Source organism: Camelus bactrianus, chromosome 8, assembly GCF_048773025.1.
Source record: "Camelus bactrianus isolate YW-2024 breed Bactrian camel chromosome 8, ASM4877302v1, whole genome shotgun sequence".
NCBI classification, from domain to species: domain Eukaryota; kingdom Metazoa; phylum Chordata; class Mammalia; order Artiodactyla; family Camelidae; genus Camelus; species Camelus bactrianus.
The window spans coordinates 26,510,020-26,526,691 of record NC_133546.1 but is presented as its reverse complement, the minus strand read 5'-3'; the positions used below and the strand labels follow the sequence as shown (position 1 = coordinate 26,526,691).

Below are 16,672 nucleotides of genomic sequence, written 5' to 3'. Positions count from 1 at the left end.
CGTGAGAGTTTCCCTCCGGTTGTGAAAGGGGTCTAAGACCGTAGCTGGGGCCCGGCAGGCCCCTCCCCTGGGCTGCAAGGATCCGCCTCTCGATTCCCCAGATAAATTCCTAGTGTCCACCAAATTCCTCAGCGCTCTCTCACACTCCTCTAAGGCCACGACTCCGGGGGTGGGGAAACAGAGCGTCGGTTTCCTGCCCGCAGAAGCCCTCGCGGCTCCTTCTCACAACTCTGCGACGAGGAAAGGGGTGTGAGACCCAGCCAGACCCCCAGCTCCAGCTCCCAAACCGAGGTGGCCGCTCCTCACTCCATATTCGGGGGGGTCCGTTGGTTTCGGGGTCTCTCTCCTCTCTCCCTTCCCTCTCATCCTCTCCCCCAAACATGTCCACCGGCTCCCTCAGCGATGTGGAGGACCTTCAAGAGGTGGAGATGCTGGACTGCGATGGGCTGAAAATGGACTCGAACAAGGAGTTTGTGACTTCCAACGAGAGCACCGAGGAGAGCTCCAACTGTGAGACCGGGTCTCCCCAGAAGGGCCGCGGCGGCCTGGGCAAGAGGAGGAAGGCGCCCACCAAGAAGAGCCCCCTGAGCGGGGTCAGCCAAGAGGGGAAGCAGGTCCAGCGCAACGCGGCCAATGCCCGCGAGCGGGCCCGGATGCGGGTGCTGAGCAAGGCCTTCTCCAGGCTCAAGACCACGCTGCCCTGGGTGCCCCCGGACACCAAGCTCTCCAAGCTGGATACGCTCAGGCTGGCGTCCAGCTACATCGCCCACTTGAGGCAGATCCTGGCTAACGACAAGTACGAGAACGGTTATATTCATCCGGTCAACCTGGTAAGTTCTCCGGTGCCGCTGCGGCGTCCCGGGGGCCAGAGCGCCCGCAGTGGATCCCCGCTGTGAGTGTGCGCTCCGGGCTGGGACCCACGAGTCTCTGCCACCGCAGCCAGTGCCTCTAGGGGACCAGTGCAGGCGATCCCCACCCGGCCCTCGCTCTCAGCCTCACAAGCCGCCGGAATGCGGTGATTTATGCGAGGGTTTGACGTGGCAGCCCAATTAGGAGTTTGCAAGCGTATTGAGCTGGCAGAGGAGGGATCCCTCACACTCGCGCCAGCGCCTTCTGGGCTAGTGCGTGACAGAGAGAACACGGACAAGATGCTGCGGGCTGAGGAGGTATTTTGTGAATCCCTTTATTCTTTTAGCTGAAGTGTAGAACTTGATTTGCCCCTCTAATTCTTGTAAATAAAAACACCCGACTCCTTCTTTTCCAAGATATATAGGACCATTAGATATGAACACATTCATGCTACCCCATAATTGTACAATAAACTCCCAACTACTTCAATATTCTGCGCTTTTCTTAAAGGTGGATTAATATTTTCGAATCCCAGAAGGTCTAGAAAATATCAACACGATCAGTACATCCTCACGAATATTACTGTAATAAATAATATTAAAATAGGTCACTTCACCTCAAAATTTAAGAACATGTAACTTTTTATCTTAAAAAGTCACGTTCACTGAGCCTAACATTTTTCTCAAATGCATCTTACTGTTTAAGAAATATATTTTAATTCCCTTTTCCACTTGACTTAATTTTAAAACTTCCAGGCTCTAAAGAAAAACAACAACTAACTACCCTTCTGTTTATGTATGATAAGAAGGAGAGGCTTTCCTCTTGAAAGTGGTCTTATCGGCCAGCACTAGTGAGAGAGGTTTGAAGGCTTGAATTGTCTTCTCCCTGAATTGGTTTCAGGGACTGGGGGCAGGAGGGGGATGCAAAACCACATTTTGCTATCAAAAATATTTTTCTCTCCAATTAAGAGTCAGTTTCTTTTTTTCTAACAAGTTAACAGCTTTTTAAAATCTGTAACTGAAATGAGAGTAGTGTCTTCATCCCCAGCTGCCTCTGCTGCTTTCATCTTTGAATAAGAAACTTAAGTGAACTTTGTTATAAACATCACGGAGAAGGGAAGAGAAAGCTATGCTCGCTCAGTCCAGTGGGAAGAGGATCTTAAAATACGCGAGTATATTCTTTTATTAGCACTATTTGTTTTGAAGAGCTAGCAATTAATTTAGAAACGGTGGTTCCAGCCCTCCTTTGTGATGGAGGAAACGAAAGTTAGATGTGGAGACATGGCTGGGAAGCCTGACCACTGCCTCAGAAGAAGGGCCAGAAGGGCGCTTCACCTGGAACCCTGTGCCCAGTGGCGCGAGATCCTTCCCGTCTTCCCTGCTCGGGCTCACGGTGGCATCTGCCTCCGCTGGGCTGTGCCGAAGGTGGGAGCCACTCTGGCTTTTCCAAGGGTCTCCTCTCTTGGGTTTCAGTTCCAGCCTCTCTCTGCTCCACCAGCTCGAGCTGTGACTTGGCGTCAACGCTGCTCTTTGCTTTATCCAGCCACAGGGCTCACTAGGACAACGAGGAAACTGCAGAGATAACGGGTGTCTCCAAATCACTGCCTGCTCCCACCGCGCCCTCTCCTTTGGTCTCAGGCTCCCAACCCGCCCCACCCCTCCTCCAAGGCCACTTACCTCCACCCTCTTCTCCCCTGCAGACGTGGCCCTTTATGGTGGCCGGGAAACCCGAGAGTGACCTGAAAGAAGTGGTGACCGCGAGTCGCTTATGTGGAACCACGGCGTCCTGACCTTGGAGGTGCGAGTCTGGGAAAGGCGCGCTCCCAGGGGGAGCGGGCCCCGGGAAGGCAGACGACCCTTGCCCTCCCTGCTCTCTGTCTCTGCTTTCCCCTTGCAGCGCTCCTCTCCCTGTCCCACCCCGCGAGAACACTTTGCAGCGACGAGGAGATTCGTTTCCAAACCAGAGGACATCAACTGTACTTACAACGATTCCCATCTATTTAACTTTATTAACTTCTACCGTGAATGATTCTGCGAGCCTTGCTGGTCCAAGTGCAATATGTAATTATAAATATATAAATAGATAATAAGAGCCTATCAATGTGTATCTTTTGTATAATACGTTGTAAAATGTAGATCATAGAATAGCTGACTTTGACAGTCACATTTATAAAGTAATTCATTTAAAAATATATTTTTTTCAAACAAGTTTTGCTACTTTCAAAAATAAATCTTCCTTTATGTTGCTAAAAGCCCTGATATTTGGTGTGATTTTTAAAATATATATAGATATTTGGAAGAGAAAGGTGGGAGCTATGGGGGAGCTAGATAATAAAGTTGTTCTTTTGAACCTCTATCCAAACTTCTAGAGGTAGAAAATGATTCAGTGCGATTTCCACCATGAAGGTGTGGACCATATTTTGCACTGAAACCTCAAAAAGAAACTGGTCTCTCGGATTTGTAGGTTACTTTCAAGACAATTAGAAATGATGTAACTGTAAACAAAGAAAGGGTAGGATTAAAGTCATTAACAGTTACACATTTTAAGAGAAAAACACAGCAGAAAAGGAAAATCTTGATTTTCAGGTATTTCACAGTCTAATTGCTGACACCAGCAGGAAGGTAAACCCCACAGTCTATAACTTAACAGGCGCGGACAAGAGCCCAAGCAAGCTTTATTACAAACTAGTGAAGAAATAATGGGTACTGTGAAAAATGTAAATTCCATCCCTTTGGAATGTGTTTTATGATTTTCAAAGGGCTGCAACCTATACCATATATTTATTAATAATTGATAAATTACTTTTAGTAACGCACATGCCTGCCTTTCGGTTACGTTAGCTAGTGCGTTCAGCTCCCCTCCACAACTTCCGGAGGACTGGATTTTAATTTAAACATCTTCCAGGCTACGGAACAGCTCGTTGGGGAAGATTAAGTTGAGATAAACAGAGAGGCGAGTCCGAGGAGCCTGGGACCGGGTTCCCTCGCTGCCCCAGCGCAGCCCGCGGCGGCCGATGCGCCAGATGCCACCGGGGCTGTTTAATGTTCGGGGTTATGACCGCAGTGTTTACAAGACGTCTTCGGTTATTTATACTGTTATTCCTCGCAGAGGGCCTTGAAACTTCCGCTTCATTTGCTCTTTCTTTTAGATTTTTCCCCCTTTTTCTTGTCTCAGTTTGGTACCTGGAGGAAGAGCTCCCCCGCTCCTGCACTTACCTCCAACCAACCCCAAAGGCCGCTCAGGGGGTGGAGCCCTCAGCCAGGCCAGCAGGGAAGGAGCAGGCGATGCCTGTCTTGACCCGGGGAACCACAGTGAGGGAGGAATGGTCTCTGCCGAGGGTAGTTACCACATTACCATCCTCCAAGAGCTAGGAACACCGGTAACTCCTATCCACGTGCTTGTGGTTTGCAGCCCGGTCGGAGGACCGCTCAGGGCGTCGGTCTTCTCTACTAATCCCCCACCCCCTTCCCCGACTTGACCTTCAAGAGAGCATTCTAAGCTACGGCTGCCACCTCCATCTTTCCCAAATTCTACCCGGGGGACAGTGCCTCGCCTCGACGATCCGGAGCTCAAGTCCGAGATGAGTACGAGAAAGATTCAGTTGTCTGCAATTTACGTTCAGCAAATTTTCCAAGCTCCCACTGACGTTTTTACAAACAAATGCTCAAAATTCTGAGCACCCCCTAGAGAAGAAACTTCTGCTTGATCATTCTGGGTCGACCCTTAACCGCAAATGGATTTGCTAAAAAAAAAAAAAAAGTCCTCCTGCCTCCCACCGACAGTCTGCAGCCTGTGCTTTCAGCGTGAGGCCTGAATCTGTGTATGCAAGACGCGCAGGTTAAGCCCTAGTTGTGCGACTAGTTTTCTCCTGAAAAGGTTTAGGTCCAAAAGTGGGGATAAATGTGATTATAATCATAATAATAATCATACTCACTCTTTTCGTCTTGTGCCTCACAAAGCCTTAGTGGGGCTTAAAGGAAATCATATTTTGGCAACTGCTTTGTAAAGGAAAAGATCCGTGCAAATATTGGTCACTTTAACTAAGTGGCTGGCGGTAAGCTGTCTATACACACCGGACCTGAAACTGTTCAGGCAGGAAGCTCAAAAGGGTGTGTTGATAACACACAGGAGATGGTCTTTTTGTTGCAGGAATCAGAACATGTCTTCGATGCAATGTTGAAAGTTACAATCTCTCTCTCTCTCTCTCTCTCTCTCTCTCTCTCTCTCTCTCTCTCTCTCTCTCTCTCTCTCTCTCTCTCTCTCACACACACACACACACATTTATCCCCTCTCAATGTTCTCCAAATTTGTCCAGAGCTTTCTACCAACATGACTATTTCCTAGAAATCCAGAATCCAGAAACATTCAGAGAGCAAAAACAGTGTTGGGGACCAGTAAATAGGACTACACTGGTGCCTGGCTGTCAGGAAGCCCTGAGCACAGGGGCCTCAGCCTTCGGGCCTGGGTACACTTGGGGACCCAAGGGCTGTCCACTGAAAAGAGCCAGCAACATGGTGGGAATGACTGGGTGGTGGCTCCCACTAGTCCCAGAAGGTGGCACTGTGATGGTCCCACACCCCTCCACACACACGTCCACAGTCTAAACATCTCTCCTTCCCATGGGCCCTTCTCTTCCACCAGATCGTCAGCACTGCCACACCCACTACGCCCTACCTCCCAGTGTCTGGTGCTCTTCTGCCCCTCAGTTGTGACTGCAGGCTATCATGCCAGGTACTTGGTATGTCTACATTTCAATAGGCAGCAAGCAGCAGCTGGGGGAGTAGGGGACCCCTTTTACTACAAGCCAGGTAGTTAGGGGTGAGTAAGGGTTGGAGACTGCCCTGTCTGTAACCTCTTCGTTATCAAAACTATCTTAGAAGGTGCTTTCAGAAAGAACCAGGAGAATGACCGAAGCAAGTTGCAGAAGCCTGGAAGGAAAATGATATGTCTCAAATAAGCATGTCTGCGAGTTCTCAGGAGAAGAGACAGATATTGAAAGTGGACTGTAGCCGGAGAAGTCCCTTTTCTCTCCCTCTCTCTCTCCCTCTCATGTTGTAATCGCCTGTATGACTTTGCACAGGCAACTCATTGTGCTTCCTGCAGGTTTTCCCACTGTCACATCAGAGACTTCTTTCTAAAAGAAGTAAACAATGTCGATAGTTACTGTTATACTTAGCAATTAATGGGAAATACTGCCCAGGGAGGCTTTTAAGCCAGTGGTTCTCCAGCTGTGTCGGAATCACCTGGACAGCTCCTGGAAATAGATTGTTGGGCTCCACCCACCTGTATTACAGATCAAGAGATCTGGGGTGGGGCCCTAAAATTTCCACTTCTAACAAGTTCCCCAGAGATGATGATGTTGCTGGTCTGGAAATCACACACCAAGAATCACTGTTTGAGGATCTCTCTCATTAGATAAACAAAGACATTAAGGCAGAGGAAAGAAAATATTGGGGAATTATTTTTTCTTGAGGTTGCATGTTCTGAACTCCAGTTTCATTTACTTTCCTATTCACTCCATGATGGCATAGTGTATTATTAAAGCTTAAGTACCAGTCAGGACAGCAAACCATTCGTCTTCTGAAAATAAAAGATTTGCGCGACCCTTATGGAAGTATGTACGCGCTCCTCTTGGGCCTTCAAAGAGATTTCAGTCATCGGGTGATGAAGTAAAGACCTGGATGGATTAGGGCCCAGCTGCTGTTGGCTCCGTTGCGACCCCTCAGGGGGAGAGAAATCTGGGCACCTGGCACTCGTAACCCCTGCCACTTCTCGGTTGGGCACCAGGTCTGCAAAGATTGCCCCTTCACTCCAGGGGGAGTAGGTGGGTTTGCTCTGGGGTGGGGACCTGTGCTTCCGGCTGGTGGGAAGTCGGCCTGGGGTGGAGTGCGGCGGGGTGATTGCCAGACGGAGCTTGCGGGCAGGTGAGGGACCCGAGCCAAGAGGCGGAGTAGGGAACGGCTCCTCCGCGGCTTTTCTATCCGGGAGACGAGTTTCTGGAAGTATGCAGGGGGAGAAGAATGGAGGCTCCGAGTACCGAGCTCCAGCCTACACCGCTTCAAGCGTCCACATCACTTTCCGGGCGCCGCCTCCGAAACAGCTGAGAGCGTGTGCCAAGGCGGACCCGTCCCGCGCGGAGACACCGCTCAGGGAAGGTTCTAGGATAATAACCCAGCTCAGCCAGCAAGGACAGGAGTGGTCCCCACCCAGCTGGCGAGTCGAACTTCCTTTCTTAGCTTTGCATCCTTTTCTCCAAATTCTGGCCATGCCCTTGGAAGCTTGCGGGGTGCCAGCGGCATTCTTAAGAGCCCGGCTGGCTTCCTCCAGGCGTCTAGGCTCCAGGCGCCTTTGATCTTCGGATCTGGCAGCCTCAGCTGGCCCACCCTCCAGCCCGTTCACGGAAAGATTAACCACCCCGAGGACAAGGCTAAAGATCCCTTCCCAGGACAGAGCGAGGAGAAAGTGGTGGAAAGGGCGGAGGGAACAGTTCAGAATGTCATCGAGTTATGAGACCAGACTCCTCCAGGCAACACCACCGCATCCTTGTACCCAGCACTCAGCGTAGTGCCTGATACCTCAATAAATGTTGAATCGTGAGTGAATCATTAACTCTCTGAGGCTACCGTGAAGTAGATAAGATAGAGGGCAAACGAGGCAAAGAAATTGACGGTAGGGCTGTTGCCACGGTCAAATTGAAATTGAACCTCTTATTTGAAGTCTGTGTGCACATTTGAGAAAAGAATAAAGCAAGCAAACGTGTTGGGACCCGATGGCATAAACGGGATGGGATGTTTGAACTGCGCTCCCCGCCCCCCGCCCACTCAGATGAAGTCTGTTCTTTCCCTTTCTGTAGAAGATGACATTAGAAGTTTTGAATTTATATGGCCCTTAGGTCAGAATCATTAGCTGAAAAGGTGGAAGAGTGATGTTAATTTGAGACTATAATGTAGACTACAAGACTAAAAAGACCTTATTTTAAAATTAATCCAGTGGATAATAAGGAAGTAATTTGTTGCCTTTTACAGACATAGGTTAAATCTATATCTAGTGGATGGTGTACTGGAAAGAGCTTTTGACTGAGCCCTTGCACAAGAAATTTGACCATTTAAGACCTTGGCTCTTCCATCTGAAAAATGGGTATAATGATGACCACTTTAGTAAGATAATGTATGTGGTTATGTCTGGTTATGTGACAGGCACTAATTAATATTGGTTTTTTTCCCTCTCTTCTCCCCTTCTTCTGGTCATTAAGGTATAAAAGTGCCTAAAAGAATGATATGCATTTCCCCTAAATAAATATCTAGTGAATAGCAATTATTAAATAGAATAGTAATTATTATATAGCATTATTGAATTCTTGTGATAATCTAATCGCTTCAGGTTGTTTTGAGTATAATTAAAATAGATTATCATTCAGGTCTTGTATTTCTTTAGTGAGATCTCATCACCTTATCTTCACTGGATCCCACTCTATTTTAGTGCTTATAACCTGATTAATAAGTAATCATAATTTTTTTCATTCAGTTTTTTTTTTTAATGGAGGTACTGGGGATTGAACCCAGGACCTCATGCTCTCTACCACTGAGCTACACCCTCTCCTCATTATTTCTTTGTTTCTTTACTCAGTTTATATTTATCTTCAGTAGCTCCATGAGGGCAGGGAGCATGTCTGGCTGGTTCACCTTGGTTTCCCAGCCCCTAGCACAATGACAGGCACATGGTAAATAATGAAGAGGACTGAGTGTACAAAGCTTAATAATAAGCTTCTTAAAACTACCTCTGTCTTCTAGGTAAGTTCATGTTGTGTTGCTATAAATATACAATCTAATTTTAATTTTAGAATTTAGTAATAGACACTTATTCTATAATAAAAATAAATCTATAATGAAAAAAATCACCATCAATTCTGCTGAAGGGAAATTAACCTGAAATATTGGTCCTCTCTACACGTGGATTCCCCCTTTAGCCCTCAAGAAAAGGTCTATATTAAGTACGGTGTCTTTCAAAACAGTGCGTATCTCCCTTCAGTATTCTTCTTATCGCTGGGGTCCAGTCACCTCTAAACTTTTCTGCTAGGTTCCTGGGATTATTCACTAATGAATCTTTTTAGAATTTTTTTTCTTCTTTTGCACTTTATGGGAATCCCACAATCTTCTGCTGCCCTCTAATCTCTTATTTTCAGGCATCTGTCACCCGTTCAATAGCTCCTTCCACTATCTTTTTTTTTTTTTTCTTAACAAGCATTCTTTCTCTTCCCATCAAGGACTAAAAAGAAATCCAAGACATCTCTAAACCCAGGGGAATTTTTTTAAACCAATAGGGACATTTGGTTACAAGGAACAAAATTCCCTTAAAATTGGCTCAAATAAAAAGCGGAATGAGGCATTGTAAAGATAGTCCAAGGAATCTGGCTGACATCTCCAGGCAGAAAATAAACAGTTGGGAAAATCTATTGGGAAACTGAAAGCCAGGAGTAAAACTCCCTTCCTCTCTCTCTGGGGCTCTCTGGTCTCTTATCTCTGCTTTCTCTGCCAGTCTTCTGTGCTTTCTCCTTTGATTCTCTGCACTGACTTACTTTCTACTCCCTCTGAACTGTCTGTTTCAGATGGGACTGGTTTGTTAGGTTGCTGACTATGATCCCAATTGTATAAGAACATGTAGTTGCAGACTTCGCTATCTGAAATTTTAGTCTCAGCACCTCTTAATTGGAATTCTTATAGTAAGTAATATCCGTATGGACTATTGTAGGCTTGTTCTAAGTGGCTCTGATGAAATTCCTCAGATCAGTTGTATGCCTTTTGTCCCATCAGCTGTGGTTGGCTGGGGATGGGTGGACAGGTTGGCTGATGGCTGGGGAAGGTTTTTTGAGAAGGAGGCTCAGGGTGAGACAAGAATCCCAGATCTGTTTGCTACAAATGTAATCTAATGCAATCAGGGCTGAGGTGCCCGCACAGGGGCCACCTGGTTTTATTCTGCTGCACCAGTGGTGAGCAACGTGTTTGGGAAAAGATCATGTTCACAGGTAGCACTGTATTTGTGATGCAGGAGGAGGGTAGAGATACCAGCATCAAGAAAACATACATTCATACAACCAATGACCTGTTTTATGGAATAGAATAATTTTATTGAGAAAAATCACCACCACTTGTACGCCAATGCTATTGTTGGGAGTATCTAGGAAAATACTAAGTCGAGTAGATTTAGTTTCATTAATCTTCTTCATCCATTTGCATTATACAGAGCTCATTCATATACACTATCATATTTTATCTTCAAAACAACCTTAACCAGGAGATATTATCATGCTTGCTTTTCATACAAGGCAACTGAGATGCTGGGAGAGGAAGTAAATCACTGCAAGTTAAATGGTGGACAAGTGGCAGAAAGCTGAGTACAGAATTTTTCTATTTAATTAAACTGAAATGAGCTCCTGCCTTGAACCTAGGAGACTCCCTAAGGTAAAACAAATGAAGGATGGTTATCACCCTAAGAAAAAAATATTTACAATAAAAGCATGACATGAAGCTTTTTCTATTATAATTTTTATTTTATATTTATTTAAAGATCTCTTTTAGACTTACTTATAAGTATACTTTTTATCCTCTATCACCAGGAAGGATACAAAAAAGCAAATCATAGGCAAAATAAATTAGTTAATCCAAAAATCTGTTTTATATTCAGAATCCAATTCATTCCAAATTATTTATTTACTGTCATTAAAATCTGTGATTTTTCTACCCATTATGTATCAGTTTTTGTCATATAATAAACTACCTCAGAATCCAATGGCTTTATACTGTAAGAATTTGTTATTGCTGTCAGTTGGACAGTTCTGCTGATCCGAACAGGGCTCCTCTGTTCTTGCTGAACTTGCTTATGTAACTGTGGTTGGATGGCAATTTGTCTAAGAGCTAGCTGGTCAACAATGGCCACACTCACATGTCTGATGGCAGGCTGGCTCCTGGCTGAGATGATGAGAGTAACAGGGCGACCTATCTCTCATCATCCAGTAGGCCAGCTTGTACTTGCTTTCACGGCAACTGGGAAGGGAACAGAAACTCACAAGCTTCTTGGACCTGGGTTCAAAACTTGTATAATGTCACTTCAGCTGCATTTTATTGGTTAATGCCACTCACAGAGCATCCTAGATTCAAGGGATGGAGAAACAGATTCTACATCTTGATGGGGAAAGCTGCAATCACATTGCACTGAACATGGATACAGAGAAGTGTGAGATTTGGGACTATTTTTACAATTAATTTTCCATATCAAGGTTTTCCTAAAACTTCTTCTTATTCAGAGTCTAGTCTTTCTGAATCATCTCCCACTTTGAATTGTAAATATCTAGTGATTAACTACCCAATTTTGTCCTCTTGGTTACCAAAAACATTATTGAAAGAGTTCCCCTCTATTATTACTGTGATTTTTTTTCTAAACCACTGATACTCATTCTGCAAATTTCAGTGCTTACCCTTTCTTGATTTTGTCAGAAGGAAGAATAAAGAAAAGAAAGAAAGAATAAAGAACAAAGAAAATTAAAAAAAAAACCTTTCTTTTGCCTATTCTTAGAAATTTGGAGTTTTTTCTGACTCTACTTGTCTTGCTGAACATATATGTAAGGGGCTGAAATGGTATCCCCAAAGATATCAGATCCTAATCTCTGAAAACTGTTACCCTAATTGAAAACAAGTCTTTGCAGATGCAATTAAGTTAAGGATGTTGAGATGGAGAGATTATCCTTGATTATTTGTGTGGGCCCTTAGTGCCACTGCAAGTGTCTTTATAAGAAAAGAGGAGAGGGAGACTAGATACACAGAGGAGAAAAAGTGATGTGAAGACAGAGGTAGAGATTAGAGTGATGCAACCACCAGGGGTTGCAATAGATAAGAATAAATAGAAAGAAATAGATAATAGAACCTCCAGAGGGAGCACAGCCATATTTACACCTTGATTTTGACCTAGTGAAACTGATGTTGAACTTCTGGCCTTCAAGTGAGAAAGGATAATTTTCCATTGTGCTAAAGGACCATTTGTGGTCATTTGTTATAGCAGCCACAGGAAACTAATACAGCATGTGACAGACAATCTGTTGCCTGTATCTCAGTAACAAAATGTAATGGGGTCATCTACTTATGGTTTACTTCTTTTCTTAAGTTCTGTATAGCATTTGGATGTGGCTTTGTAAGAAAGTATGGAAATATGGATATTCCTTCAATGACAAATACTTCTGTTCCTACATATTAGTTCACTCTATTTCTATGCCTTGCTCTGCATAACAAAATTATATTTATTATTTATATAACAAAATAACGTTTTTTTCCTGATGCTGCGTAATCTTTGTAAAGACATTTTCAATGGCAATTAAGCCCAACATGGATGATATCAACAATATAGAAAATTCAAACAAATAGACCAATGTTAAGATGCAGCTCAGTTTTAGACATGTGAAAATAATGCATCTTAGAATGATGATATAGAATAGTTCACTTCATCCCATGAATCATCACTTAGGGCCCACTTATACAAGATCCTGTGTTATACACTGAAAATTGATAGGATGACACCTTCTCGATTTCCAGCTTAGGTCTTCCTCTCCAGTAGTTGCAGAATCTCTTCTCTGCAAGGACCTGAAAGAGCAGGGTAGTCTTGTGTTCTAAAAAGCACATACTGTGCCAGTTTCCAGAAGAATGGGCTACCGGGATATACTGGCTGCTTCTGTCACACTTAAGTTAGTGCTGCAGACACCTCAGCCTGTCATTCATGAAGCTAGCCCAACACAGAGCATGGCCTCTACTCCAGACTATCCAGCCTCCCAGTAGTGGACAAATATCTGGGGAAGTGATTTCTAAATGGCCCTTTCTGCTTCCAAGGTGGTTGTCCTGGAGGCTTTTATTTTCCTAAAGCTAAAATTGGATATCAGACCATTTGGAGATGGGCTACACATGGTGGGCCATCTTTATGCCACACTGATACAGGAAGTCATTTTACAAATATGTTCTCTTGGTCCAAAGGAAAGCATTTTCAGAATATGACAGGTGCATTAGCAGAAACTTATCTTCATTACTGGAAGATCAACATCAAAACTACGGATGATGGACCGTAAGGGTCAGTCATGCCCTATGATAGCTGAGCTTAACTTTTTATTTCTTACCCGCCTTCCCCTCAAACAGTTATGAACTTCCCAAAGCTTTTTGTCTCCAGTACCTGTCTTTTGCTTTTTTCTTCTCTTTTGAATCTTATAAATCAACTCATAAATTATATGATACTGAATTACACTATCTTTCTCAATAACACATTATCAGGAACATTCTAATTTACTAGAATAAGATATTTTTAAGGTGATATTTTCAAAAGCTTGTAGATAGGACTGAGCTTTAGGGGTTCTGTCAATAAGTTGCTCTGACCCGAAGGTAATCATTTAATCTCTCTGTTCCTTGATTTCTTCACCAGCAAGGTTTCTAAAGATCCTTTCAGCATTAAATTACAAAGTCATAACTCTAGAAAACCACTTCATGTGGTCTTTGAGCCAGACTGCTGGTATTTGGCCAGGAAAATGCCCAACCAGTTTCAACTAAATGTAGAAAATCCAGAAAATGCTGGTACCATAACCAGTTTTAGAATCTCTAATGGCCCTGACCATCAGAACCAAGAAAAAAAGTGAGATTTCTTCTAAGACTCTCTTTTATTAGAATGATTTCCTTTTCCACATGTTACATAATATTTAGAGAAAATTTAGAAACAAACTATACGTTCACATCTTTTTAGTTACCGTTCCAACCCTGGTCTGGGCTTACCTCCACCAATGACTGGATAAGCAAAATATGGCTGAAAAGAGGATGATGGCCCAAAGGCATGGTACTCTCTGAAGTCCTACTGAACCTTTGAAAGATTTAATGTCTTATCAAATTTTATGTATCCCGTCCACAGTTTAGCTAACCATTCCACGATTTTCAGGTAGTTAGGTTGTATTTCACTTTAGGGGATATCCATTTTAGATCTTTGTCTGCATTTTCCAGAAGTAGAATTCTGGGCCAAAAGCATGACTCATGCTTTAGGTTCTTCATACGTATTACCAAATTGCTTCTCATTTTACACCCTGTCAGCAATTACCTAGATCACTACTTGGCCTGAGTTTTAAATTGAACTGTTTTTCTCTCTCACCTGCATAGGGGAGTCTAACCATCGAGCAGGGAAAGAGAATGAGGGATTCACATGAGTTAGTTTCTCTCGTCTCTACTAGCTTATATCATTGATCCCTTTTGGATCAACATACAACTTAAAAAAAAATAATATTTGTTTTTGGGCAAGGCTGAAGGAAAACATGAAAAAATTTAAATTATTATAACTGTGCAGATGTTGAAGGAGGGAGTAACGTTCTTTCCAAATTTTTGCCTTTCCGTTCCATCCCCAAGAACCTTTAAAAACAACATTTCACCTTGTATGCCATACAGAAACGACTTTTACTACCCCCAAACCAGATGGTCCCAAAATAGGTGTTGCCAAATTAAAACAAACTGCTCCTAAGTAATTTTTTCTGATAATAAAAACAATTTATGATTATTTTAAAACATTTGGAAAGAAAAGGTTTACTTCCAGAGATATAGGTTGATAAACATAACAAAATTAGGTTAATATTGTACATGCAATTCATACTCTACTCTTCATCATTTAATTTTATTAAGCAGGCTTTTTGCCATATCGTACAATTTTTTGGAAACATAATTTTTAAAGACTGGGCAATTTTCCATTTAATGTATAAACTATAATTTATTAATAAGTTGTTTCTAATTTTTCCTATGCTAATTCTGCATTAAATATCCTTGTATCTTTGATTGTCTCTCAGATGATTACTTTGGATCGATTCCTGGAATTGGAATTCTTGGTTGGAGTCAAGGGAGCGTCTGACTTACCTCTTTCTCTACCTATTTAAGAACTTATTTCTCTGGTGGTGAGGTTGAAAAGCAGGATGAGAGAGGATGTTTCTTTATTGACTGTCTACCCCTGTGGTCCTCTATTAGTTGTTGCTTCTTACTTGCCCTCACTGCCCTCTCTGTAGCAAGGGTCCAAATATGTCCTCTCACTTGGATGCAAGAGTAAGTTCTTCTTCAGGCTCTTTCCTGGAAGGGGGTATATTGGGAGGGGAGAGGATGCTGTGAAGCCACCCTTCTGCACAGTTCCTTAAAGTGGAGTTTGTCTTTACATCTTCATGTCCAGATTTCCCAACCCATTTAGCACCTGCCTGGTTGCCTCTGGTATCCTCTCACCCTGTGGGCAACTCTCATCTGTCTCCAGTTCTGTTTTCCTGTTCATGTGTGTGTATGGGCAGATTGGTGAGTGAAGTGCTTAAGCTGAAATCCCCCAAATTCCTTCAGGGGACAAGATGCCAGTCTCATAGTTTTTAAGGCACCCTCAGTGTCTATAAGCAATTTTCCTGACCCTCTCTCCCTTACTTGATTTGTGTGTGTTTGGGGTGGGGGGGGATGGTGGGTAAGCATCATTCTTCCTTTTTCCAAAGGAAGTCAGTGGAGAATAAACAGATCCTACATAAACCACCAGCGTCTGACTCCAAAGACTTTCCCCTACACTACCACTACCCCCAGGTCTTCTGTAAGGGAACATTGAGATGATGTTTGAGGTTGGAGGAAGGGGAGTGGGTGTACTGGGGTAATGATTGGAGGCAACAGAACTAATTTGCCCAGTTGTTTTAGCCCTAAGAGAGATGTCAGCCCACAAATGTTTGCACTTCCTTGGAGGTGTCACTGTAGAACAGGTTTCTTGATGAACTTTTGCCCATAGCCTGTAGCCTTAGTTGCCCAAATCAATGGAGAAGCCTCACTTAACAATTTTGCTATGTATAGAACATACTATAAATTTTATTTTTCAGCTTGCTTTTTAAAAAGTCATATAATTTCACTTATGGATACCATATTAACCATTCCTCTATTTATGGATTTTTTTCTAATTATTTCCCCTATTATAAACAATGCTAAAATAAGCCTATTCTTTACGTATTCTTGTTAGTATTTGCGAAGAATAGATTCTTACAAGTAGGATTGCTGATCTTGTTCAAATTTCTGTATGGCTACTATCAAATTGCTGTCGCCAAATTTTGAAAAAGTTTGTACTCCCAGTACTAATTTCTTCATACCTTTGATAATACTCAGTGTTATCAAATTTTAAAACTTTTGCTTAGGACTTCTGCTTCCAGAAAGATGAAATAGATGTATTTTTCTCTATTATGACTATTAAGTATAACTAAAAGCTCTGGACATTTTATATAAATCAACCATAGACTTCCAAACCAGCTAGAGACCTTGGAACCTAAGAAACAATATGACGTAACTGCCCTGCAGTGTCAGTGGGGACCGTGTGAGGAGCCTGGACTTCCATTCCCACCTGGCAGTAAAGAGGTCGCCCTCCACTTCCCTGCTGAGGTGATGTTAGAGGAGGTCTACTAGAGAATCAAGACTTTTACCACCACTCAGCAGTAACAAGTAGGAACTAGAACTCAATACCACTTACATTAGCAACCCCCAAAATGAAATACTTAGGTATAAAGCTAACAAAACATGTACAAGATCTATATGAGAAAAACCGCAAAACTCTGATGAAAGAAATCAAAGAAGAACTAAATAAATGGGGAGATAGTCCACGTTCACAGATAGGAAAACTCAATATTGTAAGGTGTCAGTTCTTCCCAACATGGTCTCTAGATTCAATGCAATCCCAGTTAAAATTTCAGCAAGTTATTTTGTGGATATCAACAAACTGATTCTGAAGTTTATATGGAGAGGCAAAACAGGCAACACAATATTGAAGAACA

The 16,672-nt window shown here is 43.1% G+C and overlaps 1 protein-coding gene across 2 annotated transcripts; it reads left to right on the top strand.

Moving 5' to 3' along the window:
* Positions 1 to 3,100, top strand: TCF21 (transcription factor 21). 2 transcript variants are annotated; one of them, XM_010965598.3, is made up of 3 exons: positions 1 to 830; positions 2,549 to 2,646; positions 2,746 to 3,100. In XM_010965598.3, the coding sequence occupies exons 1-2, from the start codon at positions 381 to 383 to the stop codon at positions 2,636 to 2,638; spliced, it is 540 nt and encodes a 179-aa protein (XP_010963900.1). In that variant the 5' UTR covers positions 1 to 380; the 3' UTR covers positions 2,639 to 2,646; positions 2,746 to 3,100. The 2 variants fall into 2 exon arrangements, with proteins under 2 accessions (XP_010963900.1, XP_010963897.1); XM_010965595.3 differs by having other exon boundaries at positions 8 to 830; positions 2,549 to 3,100.
* The last annotated feature ends 13,572 nt before the right edge of the window (positions 3,101 to 16,672 follow it).

Bases quoted from the DNA above. Each gene is read 5' to 3' on its own strand.
- TCF21 (XM_010965598.3), top strand. From the start codon at position 381: ATGTCCACCGGCTCCCTCAGCGATGTGGAGGACCTTCAAGAGGTGGAG. The intron at 831-2,548 runs GTAAGTTCTCCG...TCTCCCCTGCAG, and splicing joins ATATTCATCCGGTCAACCTG to ACGTGGCCCTTTATGGTGGC.